General features: G+C 42.8%; 1 protein-coding gene across 1 annotated transcript in view; it reads left to right on the top strand.

Annotated features, from left to right (window-relative positions):
* Positions 1-12,184, top strand: part of LOC116990436 (TAR DNA-binding protein 43-like) — a 37,999-nt gene that overhangs the window by 2,196 nt on the left and 23,619 nt on the right. Inside the window, exons 2-4 of the mRNA XM_033048097.1 lie at positions 3,697-3,860; positions 8,080-8,217; positions 11,445-11,615. Of these exons, the coding sequence (XP_032903988.1) occupies positions 3,697-3,860; positions 8,080-8,217; positions 11,445-11,615 (473 nt within the window). The remainder of the gene's footprint in view (positions 1-3,696; positions 3,861-8,079; positions 8,218-11,444; positions 11,616-12,184) is intronic.

The raw sequence follows: 12,184 nt of genomic DNA on the forward strand, positions 1-12,184 counted from the left end.
TGCACGGTTAAATGTTCGCCAAGCACTTTAGCTGTTGTTGTCCCTTCAGCTCTCGCTTCTCTTTACCTTCATTTCGCTTCACTTTTGGAATTCTGAAGTTGGGTACATGTCTCTCACAGTTACCCCGACTTCCACAATTTTTTACAGCGCAAAAACTTCAACATTTTTGCGGTTTTTAACAGGTAGGAAAGTACGCGTTTCTTGCATTAATAACAAATACCGGAAGTTACGGATGTCCTCCAGATGGATTGAGCGGCTCCATGCTTAAGCCCTATGACCCAGTGACCTTACGTGCAACCCCCCTATTGAACCTTGAGGTGAAATGGAGATTGTAATGTATTCATGTATATGCTAATGAGTTGGTGTTGTATATAAGTAGGGAATGTTGGGTAATAAATCTCTCTTGTGATCCAGGCAGCCTGCGTGTAAGTTGTTATTCATTTTGCTGTCCGGAATATAACAAAATTGGCGATGAGGATGGGATAGTTTGTGAACTCAACCTTTAAATACAGTGCAGGACTGTTTTGCAACACGCAGTATTGTTTAACAGTTTAAACAGTAAATACAGAGTTGTTTCGTGGTTGTTTGCAAGCTGGACATGAGAGGCCTACAGATCCTTCTATGCAGAAACCAGAAGCAGAATGAGACAATCAATCGGGACGACAGATGGCACAATGGGCTAAGTGTTCTTCTGGCAACCGGAAGGTAGCCGGTTCGAATCCCGCTTGGAGTGCATACTGTCGTTGTGTCCTTGGGAAAGACACTTCTCCCACCTTTGCCTGTGTGTGAATGTGTGTGAGTGATTGGTGGTGGTCGGAGGGGCCGTAGGCGCAGATTGGCAGCCACGCTTCCGTCAGTCTGCCCCAGGGCAGCTGTGGCTACAGAAGTAGCTTACCACCACCGAGTGTGACTGAGGAGTGAATGAATAATGCGATGTAAAGCGCCTTGAGTATTAGAAAGGCGCTATATAAATCCCATCCATTATTATTATTATTAATGAGTACATTGTTGCCTTGAAAAGCCTAAGTTTACACTGTAACTTTGGAACCATTCTTGGACGAGCACTACGCGACAGATTTGTTTGTGGTCTAGTGGATGAACAAATTCAGTCCAAACTGATGAACATTCCAGATATCACATTCGAGAAAGCATGCAAAATTGCTACCACAATAGAGATGGCTTCAAAGAATGCTCGCGAGTTTGGCCCACCACGGAATGTAGTGGCCATTTACAGTCACAAGGCAGTGCCTATGGCCAAACCAAGAGGCGCTAAACCAAAACCGAAGTATGGCGGGGAGCCAAGTTCAGCCAGTTGTTATCGTTGCAACGGTAATCAGTCATCCCAATTTTGTCAGTTCAAAATGGCAAGTGCTATAACTGCCAGAAGAAAGGCCATACCGCCTCAGCATGTCGGGCAAAGCATAAAACAGGAAACCAACAATCTGTGGGAATCAAGCAACAACACCGGAGAGGAGTTCACAACTTGGAGGTGAACCCAGATGTAAATGAACTTGGGTTCTTGGTTCTTGGTTTCTTGGTCCTCCAAAATATTCCAAATGGAATTTAAACTGGAGGTGGTGAAGGGAGGGCTTAAGCCAGAAAGGGCTATTGGGAAGAAAGAACTACTTTAAATTTAGTTGCATCTGGTTGGGTAACTATAGTTGGGTGGAGATTATTCCATGCTTTAATTGTGCGGGGGAAGAACAAATTGCTGTATACATCTGTCTTTGTAGCTGGGATCACAAATTGGATCGAATGCCCTCGTCTGCTCCTAATTGGTTTGGGTTTGGTGTAGGTCTTGTAGTCTATGTCGAGCTGACCATTTAACATTTGGTAAAAACAGGTCAAACGGAGAGCTTCACGTCTGTCTTGGAGAGGGTTCCACCCCAGAGAATTCAGAAGTTTGGTGACACTCGCTTCTCTCTCATAGGTGTTAGTAACAAATCGAGCTGCCTGTCTTTGGACACGTTCGATGGAATAATTTTTTTTATTTGTGTATAGGTCCCATGCTGCAACTGCGTAGTCCAAATGAGGTCTAACGAGGGTGAAGTATAGCTTCTCCTTGACAGAAGTTGAACAATGATGAAAGTTGCGCTTCAGAAAGTTTAGGACACCTGTTGCTTTCACCGTTGCATGATGAGTCTGACCATTCCAACGCAGATCATTCTGCAATTTGTACACCATTTATGTAACCAACATCGATAAGCCTACAACCAGCCAAGACAAGGACTTTCGAACTAAATTATTGATTAATGAACAGTTAATCGATATGTGTATTGATACAGCAGCAGATTGTTCGGTCATGAGCAAAGACCTGTACGAAACAAAGTTCCCACAGATACTATTGTTTGAGAGTAAGGTCAAGCTGAGAACCTACTCGGGTGAAGTTTTGGAGACTTGTGGACAAATGAACTGTAAAGTTCAGCACAATGGTCAGTCAGTAACACTGCCCATCATAGTGGCCAGCTACAGAAATAAACCAACCCTCCTTGGAAAGGATTGGCTGAGTAGAATAGAATTAGACTGGAAGAACATTTTCAGCGTCAATTTGTCCAAATCATGTCTTGAAAACGTCATAAGCAAACATGCAAACATTTTTGCTGACAGTTAAACGGGAATAATAGGATACTCTGCACACATTCGACTTAAGCAAGATGTCGTCTCTTAACCTGTCCTTCCCATAGCTTTAACATTAATGTGAGACATTGCATGGTCCAGCACGTGTAATGTGCTGGCAACTACAGTTATTGAGCCATTTTGATACTTTGCTCCACACATCACTCACCTTGTCTGGTCCTGAGAACTAACTTGCATCTATCTCTAGGGCAACAAACAATGTTGCTGAAAAGCTGGTCAAAGCTCTCCAGGTTGGTTTTTACCTAAGATTCCAGCATCTTTTGGAGTTTTGGGCTCTGGGAAGGGGATATAGTATGTCTTGATCAGAGGGATCTGAAGTTGCTGATTTCTGAAGGTGTAAGCCTGCAGTTTCAGTAAATGTTGAAGGCAAATGGTATGTTGGTGTTTATTGCAAGGATTAGAGACACAAGGTTGCCTTTCAAAGATTCTCTTAGGCCACAGCTGAAGTTCAGTCTTGGTTTCTGTGTCCTTTGGGATATAGAAATCTACGTAATGAAAATCCACTAAATCCATGAAACTGGGTGTTTTGTCATCTGGAACAGTGCAAGTGCAGGATGAGTTGTATTTGTTTTAGCAGATTCAGGAAATAATTCCGTATTGATGGGAAGTATCAGTTCATTTTTTAAATTACAATTTGTTGTAAAAAGAATATGGAACGCGGTGTAATTGGTACAAACCATTGGTTCTGATGTTTTCTGTACTTATGCATGTCTGAGTTAACTTTAAAATGTGCATGTGCAGAAAAGACCTGCAGATGCTGGTTTAAGGTAGACACAAGTCTGAAGAAGGGTTTCGGCCCGAAACGTCGCCTATTTCCTTCGCTCCATAGATGCTGCTGCACCCGCTGAGTTCCTCCAGCAATTTTGTGTACCAATGCTGGAGTAACTCTGGAACAGGCAGCATCTCTCGAGAGAAGGAATGGGTGATGTTTAGGGTCAAGACCCTTCTGTTCAGGCTGTTAGGGACGGGGTGGTGGGGGGGGGGGGGGGGGAAGATCAGTAGAATTCAAATGTGCTGGACCACTTTCACACCCAGATATCTGTTTGTCTTTGCATCTAGTCAACAAAAGGAAAATGGATGAAACTGATGCATCTTCAGCTGTGAAAGTGAAGAGAACAGTTCAGAAGACATCTGACCTCATCGTTTTTGGCCTTCCCTTCAAGACAACAAATCAGGATTTAAAAGATTATTTTAGTACTTTCGGTGAAGTCATTATGGCACAGGTGAGCTTCATGTCACAGGTGGCAAGGTATTGTAACATTCAAATACACTCTGGCCATAAAATATCCCAAATCAATATATTTGCTGTATACAAACAACTCTGTAGTTCTGGAGTAGTACAGATGAATTTAAGATTCTCGTACTATGCTTACATTTTGTGTTGATTAGAAATCTTGTTTGCAGAAATAATTTGTACCACACAGCTGAAACTTTAATATTATAAGTTTGGACACATTCTTGAGCTGAGTTTGCTGTTTTTGAAGCATTTTGCCTTTTACCTACAATGATATAGGTACCATTTTCCCTCTCATTGCTCTAACCCTGCAACTTATTCTAAGTTTAGTTTAGAGATAAGGTGCTGAAACGGGCCCATCGGACCACCGAGTGCGTGCCAACCAGCAATTCCAGCACACCGACACAAGCCTACACACACGGGACAATTTATACTTATACCAAGTATACAAACCCAAGCCATTTAACCTACAAACCTACAGATGTCTGGAGTGGGGAAAAAAACGAAGAGAAAACCCATGCCATCACAGGGAGAACTTAAAGCTCCGTACAGACAGCACCCTTAATCTGGTCGAACCTGGGTCCGATTAAATCTTAACTTGGTCAAATGTGTGGGTTGAGGTTGCAATGTTGTTTGTAAAGTTTAGATGTTAAACATTTTGATGCAATAGAAATTTGCTGTACATGGAGGTGTTGAGTCCTTGTGATAATAAAGACCTCATGCCATGTCAGGTTATTCAGGATAAACAATTACAAGTTCTCACACGAGAGTTTACTTCAGACTGCCGAGTGCAGTAGACCGCGACGCTAATAAGCTAGTGGGCGTAACTACAAAAGCATGACTCGTAACATGAGCCACTAATCTACATCCCCCCCCCTCTTAAAGAATCAATAACACTGTATACCCATAACTAAGCAAAGCAAATATCACAACCGATGACAGACGTATGTAAAGTCAAACATAGTCCGGATACTTCACGACCGGCCTGCAAACACGACCAGCACGTGTACGATAGAGGCCATCTCCATTCTTTTTTCTCTGGGGACAGAGCTGGTGATTTCACTGTCGTGGGGGAGTACACGAACGCCTCTGTGGTGAAGCAGGAGACTGTGGCGCAGGCGAAGATGGGACAGACAGAGGAACTGTCACAAACATGGATTGTTGTGCTGGCAAGAGCATGCGAGGGTCACTAGATGCAGATTGAAATAAACTTGTATGATCAGGATAATAAGAAGGAGGGATTGGCTCCTTCACAGACGGAAGATGTCTGTTTCGTCAGTAGGTGCCGCCATCGGCTATAACAATGTACGAGCGTGGCTCCGACACTAGACAGAAATTACCCCAACGCGGTCATGGCCTTTGTCAGTCTGTAAGCGGACTACCTGTTCTTTGGTCAATGGCGGCAGAGGCCTGCTCGTCTTGTCGAACCATTTTTTTTTAATGTCACGCTTCTGTTGTAACCTGGTTTGAATATCCTCAGTTGAAAAGACATGTGGGATTAACGTTTGTTTCGCGACGGGCAACGGGTTACGGGTCTGTCTTGACAATAATTGTTGAGCAGGGGAACCCAAGGCAGGGTCACGGGAAATGTTGCGTAAGTTGAGCAAATCCAGGAATACGTCAGATTTGGCCCTGTGAGAGCGCTCCATGAGTTGTTTTGCACTACGGACAGCCCGTTCAGCCAGCCCATTAGACTGTGGATACGTGGTGAAAATTCCATCCTCTTGCAAACTCTCTGAATTGTTGGCTGGTGAACTGGCTGCCATTGTCAATCAACAGCTTGCCTGGAGATCCATGGATTGAAAAATGATGAGATAATTTTGAAATCACGCCGCTGGAAATGGGGCTGCTGAGAAAATCAATGTCGAACCATCCTGAATACAAATCCATGAGCACCAGGTACTGCTTGCCGTGCCACTCAAATAAATCAGCTACCACTATAGACCATGGGAGCGCAGGTACAGGATGTGGCAGAAGTGGTTGCTTTTGTTGATGAGGTGCCATGCTATTGCGCACAGCCTAATCTGCCATATTGCCGTTGATGTATTCGGCCATGCCAGGCCAGTAAAACATGCTTTTCACCCGTGAAACAGTGGCTTCAGCGCCTGGTTGTCCTGCGCTGTGTTAAAATATCGGTGATGTAGTGAAGCAGGAACCACGGCCTTGTGTCCTTTTAAACCAATCCCGTCTTGTAGCACTAAATCATCCCAAACAGGGAAGAAAGGTCGGACTGGCAAAGGAACGTTGTAGTGCTTGTCTGGCCAGTCACGCTTAATGACAGAGGTCAGGGACCGTAGGGTCTTGTCGGCAGCAGTGGGCAACTAAGTCCTCCATCCATGATGAAGGGATGAAGGATACGGACATCACGATGAAGTCATCATCCTGCGAGGGTAGATACTAGCAAGTTTTCCGAGGTGTATGTGAAAGAGTGTCTGCCAGGTACATATCATTTCCACGTTTGTAGGTGAGGATGATGTCATATTTCTGAAGTTGTAGTAACATCAGTTGTAGGCGCACTGGAATAGGTTTATTGAAAATGCCGATAAGAGGTTGGTGGTCGGCTTCAACTGTAACTGCGACCAAAGATGAAATTGTTGAACTTGTTGCAGGCAAAAACAACCGCAAAGACATCGTTAAACAAGTCCTTGTATTGTGTTAAAATGTGATGTGTAAAATCACAGTCTACAGTCAGTGGACAGACTGAAGGGCTGAAGGAAATCAAACCCATGTCATGGCATGCATCGGCACCCAGTATGGATGGTACCTCGTAAAATTCCAGGATGTGGTCACATGCGTTGAGATGGCAATGTAACTTTACTTGGTCAATAGGGCACAGTGCTGCACCATTAAAAGAGATAAGTAAAGAGCTTCTGTGTTTTGTAGCTGTTGGAAGACAGCTAAGGAGATAGCATTACAGCGGGCCCTGGAATCCACCATAAGATAGAGAGTTTTGCCGTTAATGAGCAGTTTGACCTTGGGATCGAGTTTGGACGCTGAACCAGACAAAGCATGCACATTAATCTCGGTGCTGTCATCATCTGTTTGTGGGAGCTGGGATTTTTATCCTGGTTTATCAAGCTGACAGACTGTCTTGTTTGAAATCTGTTGTTTCCCAATTTGCAGCATTTCGCAAAATGGTTTCTTTTATTACAGAGCCTGCAGAGTTTTCCAAATGCCGGACACCGGTCACGAATTGCAGTGTGTGAACCTCCGTAATTAAAGCAATTAGTAATCCATCTTGAGCTGTTAACTGGCACCTGAAACCGTCGAGTAGTAATTTGATTAGACAAGCTGGCTGCATTGACTTCACGAGCAGCAGGAGATGTTAGTGTTTTAATGTGGGCATTGGTTAACTCAGCTATGCGACAGCAGTTTTCAACAACTTCTAAGGTCAGGCCCACTTCACGCAACAATTAATCGCGTAGTTTATCATTCAATATGCCATGTATCAATCGATCTCTTATCAAACTAGCTTCGATTTCTCTAAAATCGCATTGACTAGCAACATGCTTCAGTGCACTGTCATAGAGCTAGACCGGTTCTCCGTGTTTTTGACACATTGAGAAACATTTATGTCGTTCAATGCTCACATTAATTTGTAACTCACATAGTTGTCGGAATTTATGTAGGAGGCACTCAGGATCACGGATGGAGTCTGCTGGAATTTGTAAGTTATTATCATCCACACCAGCCGGTGCATAGTGAAATGCCGAGCAGCGTCAGTGCCTGCCAAGTTTAGGAGAATCAAGGCATGAAGAGCGGGCGCTGCAGCTGGATACGCTGCATCAATGTAGATTGAGAAATCTTCCTCGAACACACGCCATCGTTCAGCTAGATCAGCATCAAACACCAAGACATCAGGGTTTCTGGGAGCAGCAGCCATTGTCGGAGTTAAAAAAAAACTAAGATAAAAAACAATATGATCAATCAGAGGGTGAGATCGTAAACTTTGACACCATGTCGATTTAGAGTCCTTGTGATAATAAAGACCTCATGCCATGTCAGGTTATACACTGTTTATTCAGGATAAACAATTATAAGTTCTCACTTGAGAGTTTACTTCAGACTGCCGAGTGCAGTAGACCGCGACGCTAATAAGCTAGTGGGTGTAACTACAAAAGCATGACTGATAACATGAGCGACTAATCTACAGGAGGCTTCTTGTAATTCCTTGCATAAATCTTCTGAAATAACTCGTACATCTACAGGTGAAGAGAGATAAAACCGGGAATGCAAAAGGATTTGGCTTCATCAGGTTCACAGAATATGAAACACAAGTGAAAGTGATGTCGCAACGACACATGATTGATGGACGATGGTGTGATTGCAAATTTCCCAATTCCAAGGTATGTGCTTTTATTTTTCTCTTCACCAGGTTGTAGTTAGTTTGTACTAACATCTTACTGAGAAGATAAATGCTGTATAAAGAGCTGAAAGGAAATAATTTCTATGTCTGAAGAAGGATCTCGACCCGAAACGTCGCCTATTCCTTCGCTCCATAGATGCTGCCTCACCCGCTGAGTTTCTCCAGCATTTTTGTCTACCTTCTCTGTAAATCTACCTTTCTCGTTTTTCTTTGAATTTACTCGGTTCTGACTAATGCCAAGCACCTGCATCTGTCATATATGCTTTTGTTTTGTTAAGTGAGCTTTGGCTTGGATTGCCTATCCTGTATTATAGGAATGTACTTATTCTGCAACCAAAACACTTTTGCTTAAAGAATATTCAATTACAAATTTGCTTCTTTGCCTTCAATTTACCACGGACAGCTTTGTTTTTGTCAAATTGAATTGTTTTTTTCTATTTGTCAACATTTTTGAAATTGTCTCTATTCTGTCCCACATCAATTCCACATCTTTTGGTGCTAATTTTCCTTTGTCTTGCACTGAATCTTGGATAGTAGTACACCTCATGTCTCTCATTACTCTTGTTCTTGTATCTATTATTATCCTGAAATTTAATCTTCAATATCATTCACAGTTGTTGGCCTGAACTCTTTTTAAACGCAGCAGTCAGTACAGGTGCACAACCTTTTATCCGAAAGCCTTGGGACCAGACACTTCTCGGATTTCGGAATTTTTCGGATTTCCGAATGGAAGATTTTTAGCGTAGATTAGGTAGGTAGCGCGGGCGGCTTGAAAAGTCTGGAGCGGCTGCCTCCTCCCCGGAGACCGGGGAATCATTGTAAATCATTGCTTAAATGTTAGTCAGTTAGTTTGGAGGGATTTTATGTGGTGGTGGGGGGGTGAAGGGGGAAACTTTAATTCTTAGTCCCCTACCTGGGCGGGGAGCGGGCAATGCTCCCCGCCTTACCGGGTCGCCGTGCAGTAAGCTCCGGAGCGCTGTGGCCGCCGACTCCCAAAATCGCGGAGCTGGGGCTGCGGGCGTCCGGCCGCTAGCCGCGCTGGATTTGGAGCGCCGCGCAGCCAGGGGTAGAGTTGCCGGGGTCGGAGCTACAACCGGCGCCACAACCGGCGCCGGACGCCCGCAGCCCCAGCTCCGCGATGTTGGGAGTCGGTGGCCACAGCGCTCTGGAGCTTACTGCACGGCGACCCGGTAAGGCATTGCCCGCTTCCCGCCTCTCCGACCAGGTAGGGGACTAAGAATTAAAGTTTCCCCCTTCACCCCCCCCTTCACATAAAAGCCCTCCAAACTAACTGACTAACATTTAAGCAATGATTTACAGATGTTTAAGTGTCTCCCCGGTCTCTGGGGAGGAGGCAGCCGCTACAGTAGTACAGACCTGGGTTGACCGTGGGTCGTTTCGGGTCAAGTTTGGTGCCAAACGCGAGCTTTGGTGTGCAGACGACATCCTGGAAAAAATGTCCGATTTTCGGAGCTTTTCGGTTTCCGGAACTCCGGATAAAAGGTTGTGCACCTGTATTGCTACTAAGTTAAAATCGGGTAAACCATTGGCTTATTAAATAGCACAGCAGGTTTCAGGGATTCAAGTGATTTGTTTCTTATGCGCAGAATGGTAATCCAATGTAAATTTGCAATTGATCTACCTTGCATAACACGATTCATGAGTTTACAATGTATGAACGTAAGCAATCTCAAACCTTGAATTATTTCTTAATCTTGATTTTTAAACTCTGGTGTTATGTATCCTTCGCTGACCGTTTGCATCCATTTTCCTTTTTCATCTACCTTCCTGTGCTCATTCAATACGAGGACATGGATGGACATTTTTTAAATGCAATCCATCCAGCCTAAGCGGGTTAATTTTGCCCCTCTCTTATCGGAATTAGTCCCGCACTCTAATTCTGCAGTGCAGGAGGCCACAAACGGGTCGTAGTAGCATGGGGAATTAAAGTGGCAGGCAACAGTTTGGATTCGCTTCTGCAGACTGAACACAGATTTTTAACATCCGCATTTTTTTATTTTTGTGTAAACGGGGCTTGTTTCAAAATAGGATGTAGGCTTAAGTTTTTTATGGGCTGATTTTTAGATGTAAAATGGCTAGGAATTGCTTTGGAATAGTCTTTGAGAGATAATGCAGGTTAGGTCTTCAATGGTAGATCAAGGAATGCGAGAGCTATAAATGTGCTCTTGCAGTTGCAACGATTTGTGAGTGGAAGCTCATTCTGAAATAAAATTGAATGGGTGGGCAACTGCTAAAATATAATCTGCAGCTTTTAGAAATTTGATATTTAAAAAAAAAAAGGCTGGAAACACAACATATTAAACTCTGGGTGCTTATTATCGGACCAAGAATAGGGTAAGTTTACATAAGCTTTCTGTAGATTTAAATTGCTTGTATCAAAATATAACTTTTTCTCAACCCGCAATTCATAAGCCATTCAGTTCCTGTATTAACTCATCAACCAGAGGAAATTTCCAATTTAATCCGTGGTAATATTGCTTGCCTTTGCTTTATCAGCACAATTCCATATTCCCTTTGTTCTCTGCATGCCTCCATGACCATCTCTTCCAATTGTTTTCTTCTGATGAAGGGTCTTAACCTAAAATGTTAATTGGGGATATAAAACTGTAACTTTTACAATCCGGAGCAAAAAGCAAACTCCTAAAGGAACTTAAAACGTCAACTATCCATTTCTCTCCATAGATGGTGTCTGGCCTGTTCAGGTTCCACCAGCATTTTAATTTTTTACTTAAAAATGTTATTTATTTATTTATCTATAGATGCTACCTAACATTTATTTTCCAATTGTTTTGCATTTCAAGTTTCCAGCGCCTGCAGTTTATTTTATCTTCATCCAGTTCATTCCCCTGATAGCACAATAAAACTACAATGGTTCCCCATTGAATTATTCTGAAATCTCAGTGATTTGGCATTCGGCTCATCAGTTGATTTTTACCATTGTCACTATCCACTCGCCTGGCTCCCTGATCTTGCATTCCCATTAAATATACTGGGTGTAGCAGTACATTTCTCATTTTACTGTAACTTATAAAAAAATAAATTAGGAATTATAGTACTAATAGTCTGAGAAAATCTGCTTGTCCAACACCACCAAAGTGTTGAGCCAGATGGTAAAGCAGCAAATCTGCTTCACTAGGAACTAGGAAGGAAAATGTCCTGATATTATATGTCATTTTATTTTTTCAGCCAAATGCAGAAGAGCCTTTAAGAAGCAGGAAAGTGTTTGTGCGTCGCCTCACTGAGGACATGAGTGCTGATGAACTCCGTCAGTTCTTTTCCCAGTTTGGAGATGTCACCGATGTATTTATGCCAAAACCTTTCCGTTCTTTTGGTTTTGTCACTTTTGCTGATGACCAGGTAGGTTTTTATAAAAGTGAAAATGCTAAACTTTTAGATTTCTAAGATTTGAGTAAGTTCAAATCTGAGCTTTAGTTTGTAGGTTTTGTTGTTTTACATTCCATCCCCAAGTAAGTGTCATATACATCTGACCAGAAGACTTTATCAGGCAATTTACTTTCTGGTTCATTCACATAATCAGATATTTGAAGATACATATAATATTGTCAAAAAATGTTGAAAAGCCATACTCCAGTTTTGTGCACTATAGGTGCCAGTATATTAAGATATTTTAAGTTGGGCATATTATATAGTTATAAGCATGAGCAATTCTGGTGACTAATGAATTGAGGGATGATGTCGCAATTTGTTTACAGACATAATTTTGAGCTGCATCATTATTTGCAATAAATCCTGTTGAAGCACTGGGAATAATTCAGTTTAAGCATTGCATGAAGCATATTATTGCTTTTAGACAATAGACAATAGGTTCAGGAGTAGGCCATTCGGCCCTTCGAGCTACCGCCATTCAATATGATCATGGCTGATCATCCCCAATCAGTACCCCGCTCCTGCCTTCTCCCCATATC

The sequence above is a fragment of the Amblyraja radiata genome, chromosome 31 (genome assembly GCF_010909765.2).
Source record: "Amblyraja radiata isolate CabotCenter1 chromosome 31, sAmbRad1.1.pri, whole genome shotgun sequence".
NCBI lineage: Eukaryota > Metazoa > Chordata > Chondrichthyes > Rajiformes > Rajidae > Amblyraja > Amblyraja radiata.